Source organism: Mizuhopecten yessoensis, unplaced genomic scaffold, assembly GCF_002113885.1.
Source record: "Mizuhopecten yessoensis strain PY_sf001 unplaced genomic scaffold, ASM211388v2 scaffold3053, whole genome shotgun sequence".
Lineage (NCBI taxonomy): Eukaryota > Metazoa > Mollusca > Bivalvia > Pectinida > Pectinidae > Mizuhopecten > Mizuhopecten yessoensis.
In genome coordinates this window covers 181426-205890 of record NW_018404852.1, presented here as the reverse complement: position 1 = coordinate 205890, position 24465 = coordinate 181426, and the positions used below count along the sequence as shown (strand labels likewise).

The window sequence follows — 24465 nt, the reverse complement described above, 5'->3', positions numbered from 1 at the left end:
AACGGAAGTGAAAGGGGGGTTTCTGTATTTACGTATAAAACACGGTTTAACGGAAGTTAAAGGGAGGTTTCTGTATTTACGAAAAGATCACGATGCAGTGGATCAGGAATCCTAAGCACAACAAACGAGGCGTCATCTATACAAGGAAAATACCGTCACACAGAATGTATGTCGGCATTGTCAAAACATGAGTAGTGAACAGTTCCGCACCACAACAGCGTCTAGTGTAATATAAATAGAGATGTAATACACTGTCAACAACCAATGTCAAGGTCTGAGCCCCCGTAATGACTAGAAAACAACAGTTCCGCACCACAACAGCGTCTAGTGTAATATAAATAGAGATGTAATACACTGTCAACAACCAATGTCAAGGTCTGAGCCCCCGTAACGACTAGAAAACAACAGTTCCGCACCACAACAGCGTCTAGTGTAATATAAATAGCGATGTAATACACTGTCAACAACCAATGTCAAGGTCTGAGCCCCCGTAACGACTAGAAAACAACAGTTCCGCACCACAACAGCGTCTAGTGTAATATAAATAGCGATGTAATACACTGTCAACAACCAATGTCAAGGTCTGAGCCCCCGTAACGACTAGAAAACAACAGTTCCGCACCACAACAGCGTCTAGTGTAATATAAATAGCGATGTAATACACTGTCAACAACCAATGTCAAGGTCTGAGCCCCCGTAACGACTAGAAAACAACAGTTCCGCACCACAACAGCGTCTAGTGTAATATAAATAGCGATGTAATACACTGTCAACAACCAATGTCAAGGTCTGAGCCCCCGTAACGACTAGAAAACAACAGTTCCGCACCACAACAGCGTCTAGTGTAATATAAATAGCGATGTAATACACTGTCAACAACCAATGTCAAGGTCTGAGCCCCCGTAACGACTAGAAAACAACAGTTCCGCACCACAACAGCGTCTAGTGTAATATAAATAGCGATGTAATACACTGTCAACAACCAATGTCAAGGTCTGAGCCCCCGTAACGACTAGAAAACAACAGTTCCGCACCACAACAGCGTCTAGTGTAATATAAATAGCGATGTAATACACTGTCAACAACCAATGTCAAGGTCTGAGCCCCCGTAACGACTAGAAAACAACAGTTCCGCACCACAACAGCGTCTAGTGTAATATAAATAGCGATGTAATACACTGTCAACAACCAATGTCAAGGTCTGAGCCCCCGTAACGACTAGAAAACAACAGTTCCGCACCACAACAGCGTCTAGTGTAATATAAATAGCGATGTAATACACTGTCAACAACCAATGTCAAGGTCTGAGCCCCCGTAACGACTAGAAAACAACAGTTCCGCACCACAACAGCGTCTAGTGTAATATAAATAGCGATGTAATACACTGTCAACAACCAATGTCAAGGTCTGAGCCCCCGTAACGACTAGAAAACAACAGTTCCGCACCACAACAGCGTCTAGTGTAATATAAATAGCGATGTAATACACTGTCAACAACCAATGTCAAGGTCTGAGCCCCCGTAACGACTAGAAAACAACAGTTCCGCACCACAACAGCGTCTAGTGTAATATAAATAGCGATGTAATACACTGTCAACAACCAATGTCAAGGTCTGAGCCCCCGTAACGACTAGAAAACAACAGTTCCGCACCACAACAGCGTCTAGTGTAATATAAATAGCGATGTAATACACTGTCAACAACCAATGTCAAGGTCTGAGCCCCCGTAACGACTAGAAAACAACAGTTCCGCACCACAACAGCGTCTAGTGTAATATAAATAGCGATGTAATACACTGTCAACAACCAATGTCAAGGTCTGAGCCCCCGTAACGACTAGAAAACAACAGTTCCGCACCACAACAGCGTCTAGTGTAATATAAATAGCGATGTAATACACTGTCAACAACCAATGTCAAGGTCTGAGCCCCCGTAACGACTAGAAAACAACAGTTCCGCACCACAACAGCGTCTAGTGTAATATAAATAGCGATGTAATACACTGTCAACAACCAATGTCAAGGTCTGAGCCCCCGTAACGACTAGAAAACAACAGTTCCGCACCACAACAGCGTCTAGTGTAATATAAATAGCGATGTAATACACTGTCAACAACCAATGTCAAGGTCTGAGCCCCCGTAACGACTAGAAAACAACAGTTCCGCACCACAACAGCGTCTAGTGTAATATAAATAGCGATGTAATACACTGTCAACAACCAATGTCAAGGTCTGAGCCCCCGTAACGACTAGAAAACAACAGTTCCGCACCACAACAGCGTCTAGTGTAATATAAATAGCGATGTAATACACTGTCAACAACCAATGTCAAGGTCTGAGCCCCCGTAACGACTAGAAAACAACAGTTCCGCACCACAACAGCGTCTAGTGTAATATAAATAGCGATGTAATACACTGTCAACAACCAATGTCAAGGTCTGAGCCCCCGTAACGACTAGAAAACAACAGTTCCGCACCACAACAGCGTCTAGTGTAATATAAATAGCGATGTAATACACTGTCAACAACCAATGTCAAGGTCTGAGCCCCCGTAACGACTAGAAAACAACAGTTCCGCACCACAACAGCGTCTAGTGTAATATAAATAGCGATGTAATACACTGTCAACAACCAATGTCAAGGTCTGAGCCCCCGTAACGACTAGAAAACAACAGTTCCGCACCACAACAGCGTCTAGTGTAATATAAATAGCGATGTAATACACTGTCAACAACCAATGTCAAGGTCTGAGCCCCCGTAACGACTAGAAAACAACAGTTCCGCACCACAACAGCGTCTAGTGTAATATAAATAGCGATGTAATACACTGTCAACAACCAATGTCAAGGTCTGAGCCCCCGTAACGACTAGAAAACAACAGTTCCGCACCACAACAGCGTCTAGTGTAATATAAATAGCGATGTAATACACTGTCAACAACCAATGTCAAGGTCTGAGCCCCCGTAACGACTAGAAAACAACAGTTCCGCACCACAACAGCGTCTAGTGTAATATAAATAGCGATGTAATACACTGTCAACAACCAATGTCAAGGTCTGAGCCCCCGTAACGACTAGAAAACAACAGTTCCGCACCACAACAGCGTCTAGTGTAATATAAATAGCGATGTAATACACTGTCAACAACCAATGTCAAGGTCTGAGCCCCCGTAACGACTAGAAAACAACAGTTCCGCACCACAACAGCGTCTAGTGTAATATAAATAGCGATGTAATACACTGTCAACAACCAATGTCAAGGTCTGAGCCCCCGTAACGACTAGAAAACAACAGTTCCGCACCACAACAGCGTCTAGTGTAATATAAATAGCGATGTAATACACTGTCAACAACCAATGTCAAGGTCTGAGCCCCCGTAACGACTAGAAAACAACAGTTCCGCACCACAACAGCGTCTAGTGTAATATAAATAGCGATGTAATACACTGTCAACAACCAATGTCAAGGTCTGAGCCCCCGTAACGACTAGAAAACAACAGTTCCGCACCACAACAGCGTCCAGTGTAATATAAGTAGAGATGTAATACACTGTCAACAACCAATAGACCAATCAAGGAATGATTGACGATTGATCCATCAATTAAAAAATATGATTCTTCCAACAGAAACAAACCGTAAATAGTTAAAACAAATGTACAGTAGTTTTATGATATTTCATTTAATATCAAACCAGTTTTAAAATTGTCGCCATAAGTTTTGTCTTGATTGCATGGCTTTCAATAAAACAATCGCTTGAAGCAAATGAAATTTGTTACTGTTAACCTATTATCTAACAGCAAATTTAAGTGCAAGATATAAGTGAAAGGACAAAATGATTATTTTAAAAACAATATGGAGTAGACAGTAAAAGTGCTTTGAAGTAAAACTATGACATTTGCAATAGTTTTAATTGATAAGGTGTAGCATGTCTATGAGAGTATCTTCCTACTGTCGATCAATGCCCGCTACAGGAGTGCCGTGTGATAAAATCCTTCTCTCAACTTTGGTATTTACAAAATCTACATTTCTCCTTTAATTAAGATAATGGAATTGATGAACGTTCTATGAATTAAGATTTCCTTAAAAGGACAGTAATGCCGACTGGTTGTCGTGAACACTGCAAAAGAAGACATTATCGCTTTGTATCATACACTTTTTACAATCGCATGAGTTCATGCATTACATCGTGTTTTATCATTCTATAAACTCACACGAGTGCCTGTATTACACCGTGTTCAATCACACGAGTTCCTGTATTACACCGTGTTGAACACTATGTTCCATCACACGAGTGCCTGTAGTACACCGTGTTTAACACTATGTTCCATCACACGAGTGCCTGTATTACACCGTGTTTAACACTATGTTCAATCACACGAGTTCATTCATTACTTTCGTGTTTTAACACTATGTTCAATCACACGAGTTCATTCATTATTTTCGTGTTTTAACACTATGTTCCATCACACGAGTTCCTGTATTACATCGTGTTCAATCACACGAGTTCATGCATAACGTCGTGATTTACCACTATGTTCCATCACACGAGTGCCTGTATGACCCCGTGTTTAACACTATGTTCCATCACACGAGTGCCTGGATTACACCGTGTTTAACACTATGTTCAATCACACGAGTTCATTCATTATTTTCGTGTTTTAACACTATGTTCCATCACACGAGTGCCTGTATTACACCGTGTTTAACACTATGTTCCATCACACGAGTTCCTGCATTCGTCGTGTTTAACACTATGTTCCATCACACGAGTGCCTGTATTACACCGTGTTTAACACTATGTTCAATCACACGAGTTCCTGTATTCGTCGTGTTTAACACTATGTTCAATCACACGAGTGCCTGCATTCGTCGTGTTTAACACTATATTCCATCACACGAGTGCCTGTATTATACCGTGTTTAACACTATGTTCATTCACACGAGTTACTGTATTACGTAGTGATTTACAACTTTGTTCAATCACACGAGTTCCTATATGACGTCGTGTTTAACACTATGTTCCAACACACCAGTGCCTGTATAACCCCGTGTTTAACCCTATGTTCAATCACACGAGTTCCGGTATTACCCCGTGTTTAACACTATGTCAATCACACGAGTTCATGCATAACGTCGTGATTTACCACTATGTTCAATCACACGAGCGCCTGTATTACACCGTGTTTAATGCATTACATCGTGTTTTATCATTCTATAAACTCACACGAGTTCATTTATTACTTTCGTGTTTTAACACTATGTTCCATCACACTAGTGCCTGTATTACACCGTGTTGAACACTATGTTAAATCACACGAGTGCCTGTATAACCCCGTTTTTAACACTATGTTCCATCACACGAGTGCTTGTATTTCACCGTGTTTAACACTATGTTCCAACACACCAGTGCCTGTATAACCCCGTGTCTGTATTACACCGTGTTTAACACTGTGTTCAATCACACGAGTGCCTGTATTATACCGTGTTTAACACTATGTTCCATCACACGAGATCCTGCATTCGTCGTGTTTAACACTATGTTCAAACACACGAGTGCCTGTATTACACCGCGTTGAACACTATGTTCAATCACACGCGTTCCTGTATTACCCCGTGTTTAACACTATACGAGTGCCTGTATTACACCGTGTTGAACACTATGTTAAATCACACGAGTGCCTGTATTCCACCGTGTTTAACACTATGTTAAATCACACGAGTGCCTGTATAACCCCGTTTTTAACACTATGTTCAATCACCCGAGTTCCTGTATTACATAGTGTTCAATAACAAGAGTTCCTGTATTACGTCGTGTTTAACACTATGTTCATTCACACGAGTTACTGTATTACGTAGTGATTTACCACTACACCGTGTTTAACACTATGTCTTTTTACAATCGCATGAGTTCATGCATTACATCGTGTTTTATCATTCTATAAACTCACACGAGTTCATTTATTACTTTCGTGTTTTAACACTATGTTCCATCACTCGAGTGCCTGTATTACACCGTGTTGAACACTATGTTCAATCACCCAAGTTCCTGTATTACCCCGTATTTAACACCATGTTCAGTCACACGAGTTCCGGCAGTACGCCCTGCTTTTAACCATTACGTAGTGATTTACCACTACACCGTGTTTAACACTATGTTCCATGTATCATACACTTTTTACAATCGCATGAGTTCATGCATTACATCGTGTTTTATCATTCTATAAACTCACACGAGTTCATTTATTACTTTCGTGTTTTAACACTATGTTCCATCACACTAGTGCCTGTATTACACCGTGTTGAACACTATGCTCAATCACACGAGTTCCTGCATTACCCCGTGTTTAACACTATACGAGTGCCTGTATTACACCGTGTTGAACACTATGTTCAATCACCCAAGTTCCTGTATTACCCCGTATTTAACACTATGTTCAGTCACACGAGTTCCGGCAGTACGCCCTGCTTTTAACCATTACGTAGTGATTTACCACTACACCGTGTTTAACACTATGTTAAATCACACGAGTGCCTGTATTCCACCGTGTTGAACACTATGTTCCATAACACGAGTGCCCGGAATACCCCGTGTTTAACATTATGTTCAATCACACGAGTTTCTGTATTACATAGTGTTCAATCAAACGAGTTCCTTATTACCCCGTGTTTAACACTATGTTCCATCACTCGAGTGCCTGTATTACACCGTGTTTAACACTATCTTCAATCACACGAGTGCCTGTTTAACCCCGTGTTTAACACTATGTCCAATCAAACGAGCTCCTGTATTACATAGTGTTCAGTCACACGAGTTCCTGTATTACCCCGTGTTTAACACTATGTCAATCACACGAGTTCATGCATAACGTCGTGATTTACCACTATGTTCAATCACACGAGGACCTGTATTACATAGTGTTCAATAACAAGAGTTCCTGTATTACGTCGTGGTTAACACTATGTTCAATCACACGGGTTCCTGTATTACGTAGTGATTTACCACTTTGTTCGATCACACGAGTTCCTGTATTACGTTGTGATTTACCACTTTGTTCAATCCCACGAGTTCCTGCATTCGTCGTGTTTAACACTATGTTCAATCCCACGAGTTCCTGCATTCGTCGTGTTTAAAACTATGTTCAATCACACGAGTGCCTTTATTACACCGTGTTTAACACTGTGTTCAATCACACGAGTGCCTTTATTACACCGTGTTTAACACTGTGTTCAATCACACGAGTGCCTTTATTACACCGTGTTTAACACTATGTCTTTTTACAATCGCATGAGTTCATGCATTACATCGTGTTTTATCATTCTATAAACTCACACGAGTTCATTTATTACTTTCGTGTTTTAACACTATGTTCCATCACTCGAGTGCCTGTATTACACCGTGTTGAACACTATGTTAAATCACACGAGTGCCTGTATAACCCCGTGTCTGTATTACACCGTGTTTAACACTATGTTCCATCCCCCGAGTTCCTGTATAACCCCGTGTTTAACCCTATGTTCAATCACACGAGTGCCTTTATTACACCGTGTTTAACACTGTGTTCAATCACACGAGTGCCTTTATTACACCGTGTTTAACACTGTGTTCAATCACACGAGTGCCTTTATTACACCGTGTTTAACACTGTGTTCAATCACACGAGTGCCTGCATTCGTCGTGTTTAACACTATGTTCATTCACACGAGTTCCTGTATTACCCCGTGTTTAACACTATGTTCCAACACACCAGTGCCTGTATAACCCCGTGTTTAACACTATGTTCCATCACACGAGTTCCTGTATTACGTAGTGATTTACCACTTTGTTCAATCACACGAGTTCCTGTATTACCCCGTATTTAACACTATGTTCAGTCACACGAGTTCCGGCAGTACGCCCTGCTTTTAACCCGTTGTGAATCTTCAAAACATCCGATTTATTTAATGATAAGACCTATGCGTTCATAACTCATCCCTTTCTTTTATATCGACTTTTTATCACTCGGGAGCCGTCACACCATCTACATTTTATGTGGTGTAACTTTATATACACACGTTTTCGCACTTCAATAGAGTTAACCAATTAAAATACGTATGATTTGCCTTTGGATAGGCTCATTTGCTACAGATGTGTACGGAAGTGTACTGAGTGACATGACAATGTAATACACTGCGTATGGCGCAAGTTTTATTGCAGATGAGAAGAAATCTTGAGAGATCTAGACTGTTTATTTATGTGAAGCTACTTTAGCTACTGCCCTTGATTGATCCGCGTGCTGTAAACACTATCACTCCATAAACAGTTTATTTTTGTGTGTTTTTTGTACGCGAGATTTATTTACGATACATATACCACAAGGAAAACTCTTTTTTGTAAATCGCATTGGTTTATTATCAACTGTTACCCCGTCCCTTCGCATATCAGTATATTAATAATTTGGGGGATGAATAAGCAACATGATGGCCGTCATTAAACTCGGTCTACCTGATAAAATGGTTATGGTATACATAAATATAAATAGGTAAACATCTGAATATAAGTTATTGTAAACAACCGTAAACATAGCATCAAGGAAGCTACGTTGAATGACGTCATCAAGATCTATCATAATTGTATAGAAACTCATTTTTGAAAATAGCTTTCTTCATTAAGCTCCGGTTTGTTAAAATTTCTATCCAGAAACACCGACTTTTTAGTACCATACATACCTATTTTATTCCAAACATGAACGGGAAAAAGTCTATGTAAAGCAATCACATTCATGTTGAATTTGTCGCGTTTCAGCTGGCGTTCATATTGACTATGAATGCTAACTGAAAGCAGTTCAACGCTTAATAATACAACACTGTGAATTAACTAAGGGATGAAAATAAATATAAAAAAAAAAAAAAAAATGAATTTATAATGAAATTATTGGTTACCTACTGAGGTAGAATTTCCATTACTTAATCCTCCTAGTTATACATTTTACGTCCTGGTTATGTTGTAATTGATATATGATTACACTGTATTTATCGTACAGTTAAAAACATCTAACCGCGCCAAGGAACTGAGGCGTGAGCGTGGTTATCCATACTAATTAGCGGGCTACCATTAATTGGCCAATCCTGTAGATAGGTTGCCTACCAATTAGACCTCATGTTGCCATTTAACCATTCCTATTGATCAGCACATCTATTCCCTGACCCATCTGACATTCCAAAGAATACTGCTTTATTATCCGTACAATACCTTTAGGTTGCGACACTCAAGAAGCAATGCAGTCTGCCTGATTCAAAGCCATGCCCTTTTTGACCTTCCAAAACAATTAATTCAGGAACCGCACTAAACACATGCATTATGACATATTCTTTTCTGTCTTGTACCTTTCTGAAAATTATCGTAATTATTCCGTCTAAGATAATTGCGAAAATGTGGAAGAGCATTTCGGTTATTATTAACAAACAAAAAGAGAGTTAATTAACAAAGAACACCCAACACACAAGAATAAAGGAACGCTCTCACGATCTAGGCGAAGTATTCTTGTAAATGTTCATCAACACATGAATAGAAAGGGGGTTGCGATTCGTTGTTGATCCTGACGAACATTCATATGAGGTTACCAATGGTAGGTTGATAGGACGTTTACGACACCATATGACCCGTTGTTCTGGTGCATCGTCGATAGGGTTTGATTTTGATCCAAACTAACATCATGAACTTAATTTAATTTGCCCATCACGGCAACAAGCGTAATAAATGCATTCAAGTCCAAAACGGATCATTTTATTGATCTTTTCAAACACGCTTTATTGCGGTTCTTTAAGAAAAATCTTAATCTTTATGTGGAAAACACGATCAGTCTGACTCGTGCGCAACAGTGATCGGCTTCTGTGCGGTTAGGTCTGGTACAATAACAGTAATGGCCGACTGCGAAAGCGGGGACCGATAAGAACATCAACGAGGCTTGGTTATTATACATTTATGTGTATCATTTTTGCAAGCTAATCATTTTATTACATGATAGCTGATGTTATGTCTTGAAATACAATATTTTGCAAGACTGTCTTTGTTTATTATTTATTGCTAAAAATTGCATACAAAATTTAATACAAAATGTTGCGTATTTGGATTTGAAAGAAACATTACAACAGTGTACAAGGTATACTTTCATCCTTTACCAAAAACAAGACAACATCAGGTGACTTATCGGTGTTGTTCCTGAGTGTGCTTTGATTTAGGGGACATGGAAAAAAATAGCACTGATCCGATTGAAACTCCTGGAATATTGAAAAAAAAAATCATTTTTACTCTAGTAACTTAATCCTTTTTTTCGCAGCGTCCCTTTGACTCAACCTTTTAATATGCTTTGCCTATTTCCTTAATCTTCCCTGGTATATTGACGATATTCAATAAGCCATGCCAAACGCTCAGGATTGAAACACCAGTGGGATGACATCATGACGTTCTTGCCTACATCATTCTCGTATAGAATCGTGTAATACCATACAATATTAATAATGTAAAAGATGAACAACAAATACGTCATATAAATTATTGAAAATATTGACTAGTTACCAACTCAATAAAGAATAAAATCGGTCATGTAATTTTTATTACCGTATCGTATTAATAATGTACAGATTGTTTAAAACAATGATGTGAAGATAAAAAAAAATATGTAAACAAAAAATTATGATTGATTTTAATTCACTCGGTGGTCGTTATTTTGCCAGGGATACATTGACATTCTTCAGTGTTTTCATTAGGCGTGTGTCAGGTGTTACACACTGCTAGCCGTGCATCCGTACCATATGTGGTTTGTGTCCGCACATTATCAACACACCAGGGCATTCATAGAACCGCTTCAAAGAATGTTATCGTTGTCATCGGTCTGGTTGTCGTGGCTCACGTCAACCCTAAATACAGAACAATGTCTGTGAGATCAGAGGCGTGTAGCAAATGCGTTCTGTTTGAAATAATGCAGTACTTTATTGCACAGTGTGACGAATTCGTCATCAAAAAAAAAAAACGTTGAATGTCAGCGTGTCTTTGTTCTGTAAGAACACATTCGTCCACAAACATTATATAATTAACTGCGGCAGAAGGCCGCATTTCTAGTATTGAAATTAATCTGATGTCCATAAAGTAAAACTTCCCACCGAACCGAAATGAATATTTCATGTCTATTGGATTAGATATTCCCCACAGGGCTGTTCATGGTGTGGATTTGTATGTGAATCATTGTACGAGAATACGTCACATAAACGTTGATTTCCTCTCCAGGTTTGGATGGATCCCATGTCGAACTCCATAGGGTAGAAAACATGCTTGCCGATATCGTTTGTATTGATACTGATGCGAATGTATGTAATGATACCAAAATTGTTTGCAACAGCCTAAATAGGAATACAAAAGCGACAAACTACGTCATTAAGTAAACTAGAAAATATACATTGTGTCACTTTTTAAACACACAAGTACAAATTCTGAACTAAAAGTCGACATTAACAGTAAATGAGAAATCATCAAATCAAAACAAAAATGTATCATGACTCATAAAAAGACGAGATAAAACCCTGTACTCCGAAAGTACGTACATTTAGGCGAAAAATGTCATTCATTTTCATAATTGTAAACATAGTTACACAATTTACCATCATTTTATAAACATTGCCTAGGAGTGTTTTAAGCATGTCATAAGATTTAAAAGTACACAATTTTCTTTTGAAATAACTGTATTTTAAAGGGATTAGCTATGGTTGTTAATCTTCACATGCATGACTTAACTGCAACTCTCCGCGTTCATACTTTACATATGGATACTTTTTTTAACACGACACGATACTCTTATTTACATGCAGACTCTGCACATTTCTATTAACTGAACCAGTCATATTATCCCGAGTGGTTGAGTCTGGATATCGTCAGCCAGTTTATGTCTTGAATTAAACTGTTCAGTGTTCCTGGATTTTGTTTATCGGGGAATTACTCGTTCGGGATCGACATTCGTTTTGTTTTAACTTAGCATATCTGCAAGCCTTGCAGGTAGAGAGCACTTTGCCTTGACACAAAACAATGCATCCTTAGACATTTCGGTGGTGAGTCATTTAAAGCGCCTAAGTTTGGTGTGACATCAGCTGGGAACAGAGAACAGACCGTGAGACTAGTGGGTGTATCACATTAACACACATTTAAAGGCAGTGGATGAGAGGAGGTGATGATTCGTATAATTACTGAGGGAAAGAAAGTGTAACACAACACCTCGACAAAACTCATAGGTAGGGAGGAAAGATTTTAAAGGTAGAGAAATGAGGAGTGTAGGCTAATTAGTTTTGATAAACATTTCTATCGGGAAAATGAAAAAAAACATATCATTCTTATAGGATAATATATTATACCGAGGGAAATAAATTGCATCTTGAAAAGACAAAAAGGATTACACTATTATAAATACAAAAACAAGAGGGTGAATTCAATGATGAATACAAAAACAAGAGGGTGAATTCAATGATGAATACAAACACAAGAGGGTGAATTCAATGATGAATACAAATACAAGAGGGTGAATTCAATGGTAAATACAATTATGAGAGAAGGAATACAATGGTAAATACAATTATGAGAGAAGGAATACAATGATAAATACAATTATGAGAGAAGGAATACAATGGTTCATACAAAGATGAGAGGAGGGACAGTTCAATGGTTAATACAAAGATGAGAGGAGGGACAGTTCAATGGTTGATACAATGATAAGAGGGGGGAATTCGTTGATACAATCAATGACAAAAAGGTGAATTAACGTTGAATATAATAATGCGCTTTTAATGGTGGATACAATGATGACAGGGTCAATTCAATGGTGAATACAACAACAGGAGGGGGAATGCAATGGTGAATATAATGACAGGAAAGGGGACACAATGGTAAAAACAATGATGAGAAAGTGAATTAAATAGTGAATAAAATGACAAGAGGGACAAATCAATGGTGAATACAATGACAAGAGATGAAACTCAATGGTGAATACAATGACAAGAGGCGGAACTATATGGTGAATACAATGACAAGAGATGGAACTCTATGGTAAATACAATGACAAGAGACGGAACTCTATGGTGAAGACAATGACAATAGGTGGAACTCAATGGTGATTACAATGACAAGAGGGGGAACTATATGGTGAATAAAATGACTAGAGGGACAAATCAATGGTGAATACAATGCCAAGAGGTGAAACTCAATGGTGAATACAACAACAGGAGGGGGCATGCAAGAGTGAATGTAATGACAGGAAAGGGGACACAATGGTAAAAACAATGATGAGAAAGTGAATTAAATAGTGAATAAAATGACAACAGGTGGAACTCTATGGGGAATACAATGACAAGTGATGGAACTCTATGGTAAATACAATGACAAGAAATGGAACTCTATGGTGAAGACAATGACAATAGGTGGAACTCAATGGTGATTACAATGACAAGAGGGGGAACTATATGGTGAAAACAATGACAAGAGGTAAAACTCTATGGTGAATCCAATGACAAAAGGTTGAACTCTATAGTGAATACAATGACATGAAGTGGAACTCTATGGTGAATACGATGACAAGAGATGGATCTCTATGGTGAATACAAGGACAAGAGGTGGAACTCTGTGGTGAATACAATGAAAAGAGATGGAACTCAAGGGTGAATACAATGACAATAGATGGAACTCTTTGGTGAAAACAATGACAAGAGATTGAACTCTATGGTGAAAACAATGACAAGAGATGGCACTCTATGGTGAATACGATGACAAGAGGTGGAACTGTATGCTGAATACAATGACAAGCGATGGAACTCTTTGGTGAAAACAATGACAAGAGATGAAACTATATGGTGAATAAAATGACTAGAGGGACAAATCAATGGTGAATACAATGTCAAGAGATGGAACTCAAGGGTGAATACAATGACATGAAGTGGAACTCTATGGTGAAAACAATGACAAGAGGTTGAACTATATGGTGAAAACAATGACAAGAGGTAAAACTCTATGGTGAATAAAATGACAGGAGGTGGACCTCTATGGTGAATACAATTACAAGAGGTGGAACTGTATGGTGAATACAATTGAGAGGAGGGACAGCTCAATGGTTAATACAAGGATGAGAGAAGGAATACAATGGTAAATACAATTATGAGAGAAGGAATACAATGATAAATACAATTATGAGAGAAGGAATACAATGATAAATACAATTATGAGAGAAGGAATACAATGATAAATACAATTATGAGAGAAGGAATACAATGGTTCATACAAAGATGAGAGGAGGGACAGTTCAATGGTTGATACAATGATAAGAGGGGGGAATTCGTTGATACAATCAATGACAAAAAGGTGAATTAACGTTGAATATAATAATGCGCTTTTAATGGTGGATACAATGATGACAGGGTCAATTCAATGGTGAATACAATGCCAAGAGGTGAAACTCAATGGTGAATACAATGAAAAGAGGTGAAACTCTTAGTGAATACAATGACAAACGGTTGAACTCTATATAGTGAATACAATGACAAGAGATGGAACTCTATGGTGAATACAATGACAAGAGATGAAACTCTATGGTGAATAAAATGACAAGAGGTGGAACTCTATGGTGAATACAATGACAAGAGATGGAACTATATGGTGAATACAATGACAAGAGATGGAACTCTATGGTGAATACAATGACAGGAGGTGAAACTTTATGGTGAATACAATGACATGAAGTGGAACTCTATGGTGAATACAATGACAATAGGTGGAACTCAATGGTGAATACAATGACAAGAGATGAAACTCTATGGTGAATACAATGACAGGAGGTGGAGCTCTATAGTGAATACAATGACAAGTGGTGGAACTCTATGGTGAATACAATGACAAGAGGTTGAATTGTATAGTGAATACAATGACAAGAGAGAGAGAAAAAACAGTCCAAATATTGCTAAGCAGTTTAACATTTTTTTCGATTTGAATTTTTTAAAAGAAAATAAAAATTCCAGCAGTATAATTAACTATAATATATATCATTTTTTTAACTTTTTTTCTTTAATCATTTCCGTCCTAATTCATCAGCATAGACGATTTCCACATTAAAACCAATCAATTCTATTGATATCAAACACTGCCAATACACCGTTAGAGTCATATACCACAACACTGAGCTGGACCTTTGGGATGCATTAACAAAAGAACGAGGGACAGAAAATAAACGGAGAGAACGCAGGAACAGAAGGAGATAGGGAAGTCCGAGATAAGTTCTGGTGTACTCCAACAGCGAAAATTTGCTGGAGGTTTTCGTGTCATAACCAGGCTGCCATGGTAACGTGACGCCATGTAGGACGGCATGGGTGGTGTTGAACGATTTCGTGGGAAGGAGGAATCGTATGCCTGACTCAGGCTGATAAAGCACAATCAAACCATGTAAACGGCTCTAATTTACCCAATACGTTGGTATTAAAACCTACTTGTGGTATAAATAGCCACTGAAATAAAAGCGAATCTTTTCCCATGGCATTTCACAGACATCAGATGTTGGCGAATAAAGTCCAAATACTATGTAGATGTGGAGATAATTCGTCGTACAAACGACACCGGATCTGCCCCAAAGCTTTGTGGACAAACAACACGATGCCTCTACTTATTACTGTGAACAAAATGGTTCCCTGTTAGATAAATACACAGCAATGTGCAGCGATTATGATTGACGAGCTCGCAAATTTCATTGATCTTGTGCAGGATTTCTGCAGATAAAACACACGGAGATTATGTGTGTTATACAGAGATGTGGCAGTGGCGAGTCGCGGAACCGTAACCATTGTTGTGGGAGTAGGCCACGCATCTCATGTTTCCTCATCACAAACCCATACAAAAGCCATTGACATAGACGCCATTGTTTCTATTAGGAAGGTATTGATTATCTACGTATATTAAACGGATATTTTAAAATGAACAATGAACTGCATTTTAATTTCAATTAATATACAATGCTAACAGTGATTATTGGACCATAGATATCCTCAACTAATCTCTGCCTTAATTATGATCGTATTCATATAAAATTAACGCCACCACATTCAATTACCATGGCGTTACCACAGAATTTGAGTGGAAATAGCGGTGTTTCCGTGGTAATATCAGGTAAGTTTGTGGCGAGATGAACTGCTCATTGATCCAAAATGTAAGAAAGGTAAAGCATGTGCCTGGTAAGGTAGGCTTTACGTAACGATCGATGGAACGAGAATCTGCATTATAGTGTAGGCGAGCTACACATGTGAACCCTCCAGTATACACATCTCTACACATATATAAACCTTCACATATGCGTTAATATCATCAGTAGTATGCGTACACGTAGACACACACATATATGCATGCACTTTCACACGTGTGTTCTTTTCACGTGTACCCATACACGTACACCTTCACATGTGTACGTCATGAGTACCTTGCAGTAGGCACGTTCCTCCTCCTGTGCAACATCTACATGATACATATATATAATATCCAATCAATATTCCCACATACACCATATATTTCCACAGCTCTTCATCCGTCGAAGGTATTGTCACACGATTTGTGTATCATACTCGCTGACACAACTCACGTTCCAAACATTAATTAGTCTCGAAAACTCACGTACATGATGTGTAATCAACATGTCGCTACAAATCACATTCTTTGTAATCAACATGTTTACACACAAAACCTGTCCTTCTGTTTGACGAAATGTCAAAATGTAAAGTTTTGTCTATAAACACTTTCTCCATGCTTCCACACATGCCAGTACTTCACACTTACTCATCCGGAAATAAGTCAACAACTGCATGGCACGTACATCTCACAAACTCGTATACATTTCGTCTCACAAATTCGTTAAGATCTCAAACAGATATCCATTACACATGCATCTCACAAACACACGAACGTCTCACAAATTTATGTATTTTTCATGACACGTGCATTTCACTAATGCACGTGCATCTCACAAACACACGTACATTTCGTAAGTACACACACACACACACACACACACACACATAAGTATCTCACAAACGCAGTACACAAATCTGCGGTATGCCTTATATATATCTAGAAAAGATCAGACACTGTCCGCTTAGACTTACTGGGTTGTTAGCTCTTTGTAGTAGACTCGTTTGTGTAGTCCAATCTAGCTCCAGTTTTTTTATGGGAAAATAAGCGTGAATCTGACTCCGCGTATATGTTGGTAAATCTCAGAGATTATTGGGTTAAGACGGTAAACGATTATGGATTGTCTAGTACACAGGCCAGACGGTAACCTCAAACATTATCCACTATTTATGATGTCACCTGCTTTTTGAATCATGTATATTACGTGTCTTGGACATTGCCTGCTCCCGATATATGATGTAGCAACAATGTTTCGTCAATAGCGCCATGCTAGGGACATAGCGATTACATAGACTGGTATCGGTCCTGCCAGACAAACGTTGTACATATATAAACATTTCGCTATAGATGCCATTAAAACAATATTCTTGTGTTTCCAAACAAAGCGTATCCCTTGCATCAGACACAATTAAAGATAACTGAAAGGCATTGTTACTCGGGTCACATGTTTGGCTCTACAAGACTTCTAGAATCGTCTTTGGAACTTCTATACAAAGAGTATATAAATCAGAGTAGAATCACATCGAACAGTCATACCTACAGTGATACTGCTGCCTCAATAGTCTGTCTAAAAAGGCCGAACACAAGATTCATGCGTTGAAGAAACGGATCCGGAAGTTCAGTTCCGAACCAACCGTATATAATATTGTTCTGACGTTATAGCGATTCAGAGGAAAGAAATCAAATTACGAGATAAATGATAAATCCGCCGAAGGTGGGGATGGTGAAGTAGTTATATTAGGTGATAAAATTTAAAACAGATATTTTCTTTGGCCATCATCATCTTACTTTGAGAGTGGAACAATAATACGCAGGAAGACGGATTCTAGCAATCTGATTAAAACATAAATATGATAGTCAGGGCAATAACACATTTACACCTCCGCATAAGGGAGGGGTAACACAGGAGAGCAGCTCGTTAGCGGCGAGCTAATGAGTTCCCTTACACAACTATCGGCGTTCCACTACTATCATTACCTCAACAAAACGTGACGAGGCAAATATCTTTTGATGACGAATTAAGTGTAGCTTTGATGTCCAAACCTTAATTACTGTACCTTATATATATACTGTAAATTATAAACGAGGCCGAGTACTCTGGGTTTCTTAGTTATTTACACTACACGATATGTGTCATGTCATTTGCTCTACAATACGATCACATATATTGCAGACCGAGATAGGCTATCAATTCACGGCCAATGTCTGGTGTAACCGTCGATGAACCTCAATCTTTCATAACAGTATATATATTTTTGTTTCACAATGAATGTTTGTATACATGACAATACGGAGTTAATCAGCGATCAACCCCAGGGATCTCGACTGCATCGAGTGTTTGGAACATTGTACGACTATTAATGTAGATATTTGCTCTGGTGACATTTAAACCTCGTGTAACAAAATGTCATGCCTCGCTCGTCTGCTCGTGCTTTCGCACGTGTAAACAGAACAAGGCATCAAATCAATGCAAGGCGTATCACACATTCCCATGAAACCAAATCGTACATGTTTTTTGTTATGTCAATACCATACGCCATCAGACACGATACAAGCCATTTTATGGACAGCCTGGTTAATATTCTCGCTCTCTCATTTACGTACCATGCCTGTGTGTTTGTCTTGATGTAACCCCTAATGTGTAATGTCATAAATATATGTTTGTGATTTGCTGACATACAGTAATAACATTTAAATATTCATAAAAGATGTGAATTTTTCATTAGAATTAAAAAAAAAAAAAGTGAGAAATTTTGAGATAAAATAACATACCTGTTCTGTAGAAGTCAATGACAGAGTTAAAAACTGAGGGATGTCGGTCAAAGAAATATTCATCTCTCTTGCTGTCCGCAGATATCACGTGGAGCTCGGCCAACTTACAAAGACGGGTACATGGTATATTCCTCAGGGTAGCCACATGGGTCTCGTGGCGTACCCCACCTACGTTCAACAGTATTCTCTCGTCATCCCCACACAGCCTTGGGCCATTTCGGCGGATAGGAGTAGCACCAACTTCTTCGTAGAAGTCGGAAACTTTTCTTCCATTATGCATAGCCGATTGATATTGTATTAACGAGTAAACCTCATCCTCTTGAAATATCAATCAATCGCGGAGACAAAAGGCAAATTGATTTCACTGTGAGAAGTTATCATTGAACATTTTAACATCTAACAATTAATCTAAATTCACGACTGGAAGCAAAATTGAGGCCAGATTTCATATTAGGCATTTCAATTGTGGCAGAGAAGTAGAGTACCAGCCAACTGTATCATATCAGATGTTCCCGGTGTCGAGATGAAACGCCATATTGTGACGAGAAAATGTATTACTTCAACCAAGGCAAGTGGAACCGCATTCTGTTTTATTTGTTATGCACAAACTGAAGCTAGTCACGTGCTTGCTCGTTGTTTTGGTAGTTTCCCTTGCGCGACATAACCGCTACTTTCGGAATCGAATAAAGACCATTACCAACGATGCTTCATGCTCAGAAGCACGTACAACTTTTTCGAACGTAATACCATGACTTAGGTAGTTACTTAATGGACAGATGTCATCGCCGGTGTGTCCTCCAGTCTTCAGCGATAATCCAAATGTGACTCCCCAGTGTATCAAGTGAGATTTGTTTTGTTCCCACAACGGTATTAGCTAGCACGACCGTCCAAACGTTGAACATCAGATTGAGACCATCACGTTACTACTACAAGTATTACTACGTAGCTACAGACCTGTCTGTGAGAATCGAGTGCTTGCCTATCCGTCACACCGCCCGTGCACCGCCCTCGTTCGTCCATGTCATGCCGATAGATTTTTTCGTTTCTCCATCACACGGAATAACACAATTTTATCTACTGGCTCGCCATCACATTTCATCTTCCCGTCATCATTATTTCATCTTCTAGAAAACTCCTTGCCGCAGCTAAGCGGCCATATATACTGTCTCCATGGAAACATGTCATTCATCCTCCCTTCCGCAGACGGAATCTTTTTGGGGTTAAATGGCTTTGATATACGTTTGGATGGATACCATCTAACACGACAGAATCAAATTGTTCACTCTGTGTTGTAGCTTCGACTGCCCGTGCGTATTGCTATTTTATTTTCACGCCGACTGATAAAAGGTAAGTGGACAGACGTTCATTCAGGCCCGCCGAGGTGAACTCGAGTAGAACTAATTAGAAAAGTAGTATTATTGAACTATTACAGATAGGTTTCAACCTGATAAACTTGTTTAAGCTATATTATTTTTTCAGCGTGTCTCTTCCGCAAACGTGCCAGCACATACTGCTGGATGTTTCTAGCTCACGTCCTGAACATTGCACTTAAAGCTATAATGACGGGAGTTTCATACGGATATATCCATTTGCCGAGCCTGCGCTCCAAACCGATCGATACCGTTTCCAATGCTGATCATACATCTAACGTGTCGGGGTGTTGCTCCATCTTACATAAGACCAACTGGATCTCTATAGCATGGACTCATGGACAACAGACACAGGCCATCATCTCGGCTGGTCAGTCGGCCCCGTCGTTACCGCTTTAATAAATCTATAAAGTTGGTGTGTTACCGTATCAAAGAGGCTGCGTAATAGGCCTATCTATGCAATAATTACCTGTATAACGAGCCTACTCAGCTCCCTATTAACATTATACATGAACGTAAGAAGTTTCGATTGATTATTAAACGCGGACAAAGATTACGTCATGATGAGGGTAAGTCATAAAAGACAGGCCTTGCTGTTTACCCAATGTCTTTGCCATGTCGCAGAGTTTGTTTTTGACATTACACCTGAGGGAATACCACTGCTACACGGCTGTTATTTTGTATATATGTATATCGTCATGCGTTCCACAGCAATGATAGATAAAAAAAAAAAAAAGTTTGTTCATGAATATTCTATAGTCTTCGATGATTGGATTTTGATTAATCTCAGGCAGACGAGTAGAGAGATACGTCACCTATTGAAGACAAAACTATAGGGCAGAATATGAGTTAGACCTATGCCGGTAGATCAATGGTGGGTTCAGGCCAAATTACGGTTTACACATGTCATGTTTAACTTGTTGGACTATCGATCACTCTATCATATGGAGGCGATGACAAACAGCTGGTAACAAACCATGTTACAGTGTCGTTATGGAACTACAGGGCACGTGAACCTGTGATCGTACACCGTCGGTTAAAACATATCAATTTTCTGGGGAAACATTTGCAAACACTGGGGATACAATTTCAAGGAAAAAAAATATCCACAGATTATTACGAAAGCACTGAAGTGGTAAAAACAAGGTATTAATTTTAAAGTATTGATTTGTTCGCTTTGTACCTCCTGTGTTCATTTCCAGTTATTCTAGCTGAGGTAAGAAGTTCATACATGTGCTGGTAGTGGAACGCCGACAGTATTACGTGTTAACACAGTATTGGTTTGAGGCCAACAGACTGGTGAAATGTCGTGACAAGTATGCAGTACTGTAAGTCCTTTCTCATGATTCCTTGCGAGACATTCCGTCAGTTATCTGACGTTTTTGCCACACCCATCGAGGTCAAGAGCACGTGGACGTTTGATGTGAGCGTATCAATACTGATCAGCCTTGGCAGGTGACTCCGTTGTTCGTTGTAGTCTATACACATAACCGCATTTACCGTCTCCTTCAGCTTGATAGCGGATATGAAGGCCATCTCATTAGATAGAGTGTGCTGTTAATTATATCCAATCTATCAAATCACCTGTATGTTTTACAAAGCACTTGGCTCACCCTAACGTAGTTAATCAAAGATATTACAAAACCAACATCATCACAAATAAGAGGTGCTTTTTTTTCAAATATTCTACCTTTTCTGTTGCCCATATTTGGTCTTCACGTCGTGGTACCATGACATCATTATGACCAGGAAAAACAAAAGGAAATCGAAGTGCCAGCATAACTTTATTTCAAACACAAAGATTAAACTAGGGCAACATATGAATAAAGGAAAGGTTTACTTGGAGACCCTCAAAGAATTCCAGGGAATAAGACCAGGTGTTCCGGAGAGGCAAGCTTATTCTGCTGCTTCTTCTGCTGCATCAACGACGTACGCCATTTAAATATAGGTCAGATCCAAATCTAAGTAATGCCATGTCTTCACATCGGGAACTCGGCTAGTGACAACCAAACTAAGAGGCACTCTAATGAGCATAATAATAATAAAAACATCGACATTCCTATCACACAAAGAAATAGCATATTTCCCTGCGATACCAGGGACCATAACACTTGTATACAATCTTCATCAACCTACATCATCTGTATACCTTACGTTCTCCTTCAAGATACAATTTTAATAAACAATGGAATTTTCAGTCCCCGAGGTTTGTCGTAATTTTGATGACCACAATTTTCTCTTTTTGGAAGTGGCTAGTTTCGTAATGTACCTACTTTTCGCGTTATTAATTCAATATTAACTAGTACCCCTCCATCTTTTTTTAGTTTTTAGTTCATATGATTTAGGGTTTTATTCGTCTCCTCTTCTGTTTCATTGGTAGCTTAGACACGTTTGGACGTCCGCCTCTTTGGCTCGTAGAAACAGCTGTCTCTATAGTTTGCATCTACTTTCTACAGAAAAAAATATCATGGCGGCTTTTAAATGTTTATCCAGCAACATTCAAGACATTGGCTACGTCACAATACAACGAAAGGGTGAGAGCACGATCAGACGACACATCGATCGATTCTTATTGTGATCACATGATGCCATGAAAGGTCACATGACACAAAAAGTGATCAAGTGACAACTTGTTGTTGGTCTGTGAGGCAGGACCAGACGCTTTAAACATCTAGGGATAACAATATAAGTCTGGTATATGATGCATACATGTCTGTAGTCGGTTAAGTAGTGTGACACACTTTTAAGACACACGGCTCACAATATAAATCGTAGGTTTGTTACATTAATTTCAGTCATAAGGTCTCTGTATAAAAAGGGACGTTTATTTATGTACTAGGAATTCTCCATCAGCGATATACAGAGAATCTTACATAACTGTCCATGTCCTATTGAATTTATTGAACGAGTTTGATAAATTCAATATGGTATGGACTCGAATGTAAGATTCTATTTACCCACAACATTTATAATTTGAAAAAAATCCAAACACAATGATGTGTTCTCAGCTGACTCAATATAGTTAAAACCAAAGTACTCCGATCACAGTATTGTCGTTCCGCGTAGTGCAAAGCGGTTCGAGATTTATTTTATTTTTTTTGAATTTTGAAAAGTTTTCAATGCAATGAAAAATAATAATATAAAATATACATTTCACTTCCATTGAAAATAACAGTAAATGTATCATGTGATATAGTAAATAAAAGAAGTACCTTTAGCGGCGTAGGAATATGTTCCCAAGGTATTGACCAATCACAACATCTTCAGGTTTTATTTCACGTGTGTAATACCATATTTATGACATGGCCTTATGACATAGTAAAATGGGCCAGTTATATGATAAAAAGAAATATGTATATATAACTTCCGTTAAAGTGATTTATGCGAAGGAAAGGGCAACAATATACGTGGAAATCACGTGATACCATGTATCAAGATTATCATTTCTGCCTTGCAGAATCCGTAAAACGAGAACAACTTTGAGCGGGTACCTTGTCTGGGGGTGTTGTATCAGACATCTTATTAAGATTAAATATCTAAATTTCAATAATGAATACCACAAACAAAGTCTTGCCAGTGTTTGTTGCAACAAACTTTTTTTCTAATTAATAAGTAGTTTTAATAGCCGACCAAGCTTCTAATGGGACTGTCTTTGTTTGTAAAGACCTTGGTTGTTTTTGGGGTGATGTCGGTATTTACACTTTTAAACCATCGATATCTTTTAGAGACTGCCTATTGACTAATTATAGACATGAGTTTGAAGTTGTTACCTTATTAAGTATGGACTCAAATGCAGATTTAGTATTTCCTATACTCGATCCTTTAATAGACTAAATATCTTTATGAAGAAAGGTTTCCTCCATGCTTACTGGCTTTACTAAATCACCCTGCAAATGTTTGACCACTATGACAACTTCAGTTCAAGATGATTGAAACACATTGTGATAGGGCTTATTGGCACAGCAACATTCATCATTTAACCTAAAGTATCTTAAATTTGATCATTAATTAAAGGTTTTTTGTTTCGAATTCTGAGTTCTTTATATTGAATAGCACTGTTCCTAATGTCTCACACTATTAGTTGGTAAGTCATTTCTTCTTTTTTTCAAAGGATCCAAATACAAGAAGGTAATAGAAATAAGAATATTTTT

At 38.6% G+C, this 24465-nt stretch overlaps 1 protein-coding gene across 2 annotated transcripts in view; it reads right to left on the bottom strand.

Annotated features, from left to right (window-relative positions):
• LOC110446928 (potassium voltage-gated channel protein Shaw-like) overlaps positions 1 to 20435 on the bottom strand; it is a 94867-nt gene extending 74432 nt beyond the window's left edge. For both annotated transcript variants that reach the window (XM_021492273.1, XM_021492274.1), the window contains exon 1: positions 18945 to 20435. In XM_021492273.1, the coding sequence (XP_021347948.1) occupies positions 18945 to 19224 (280 nt within the window). In that variant the 5' untranslated portion in view covers positions 19225 to 20435. The remainder of the gene's footprint in view (positions 1 to 18944) is intronic.
• Between the last annotated feature and the right edge of the window lie 4030 nt (positions 20436 to 24465).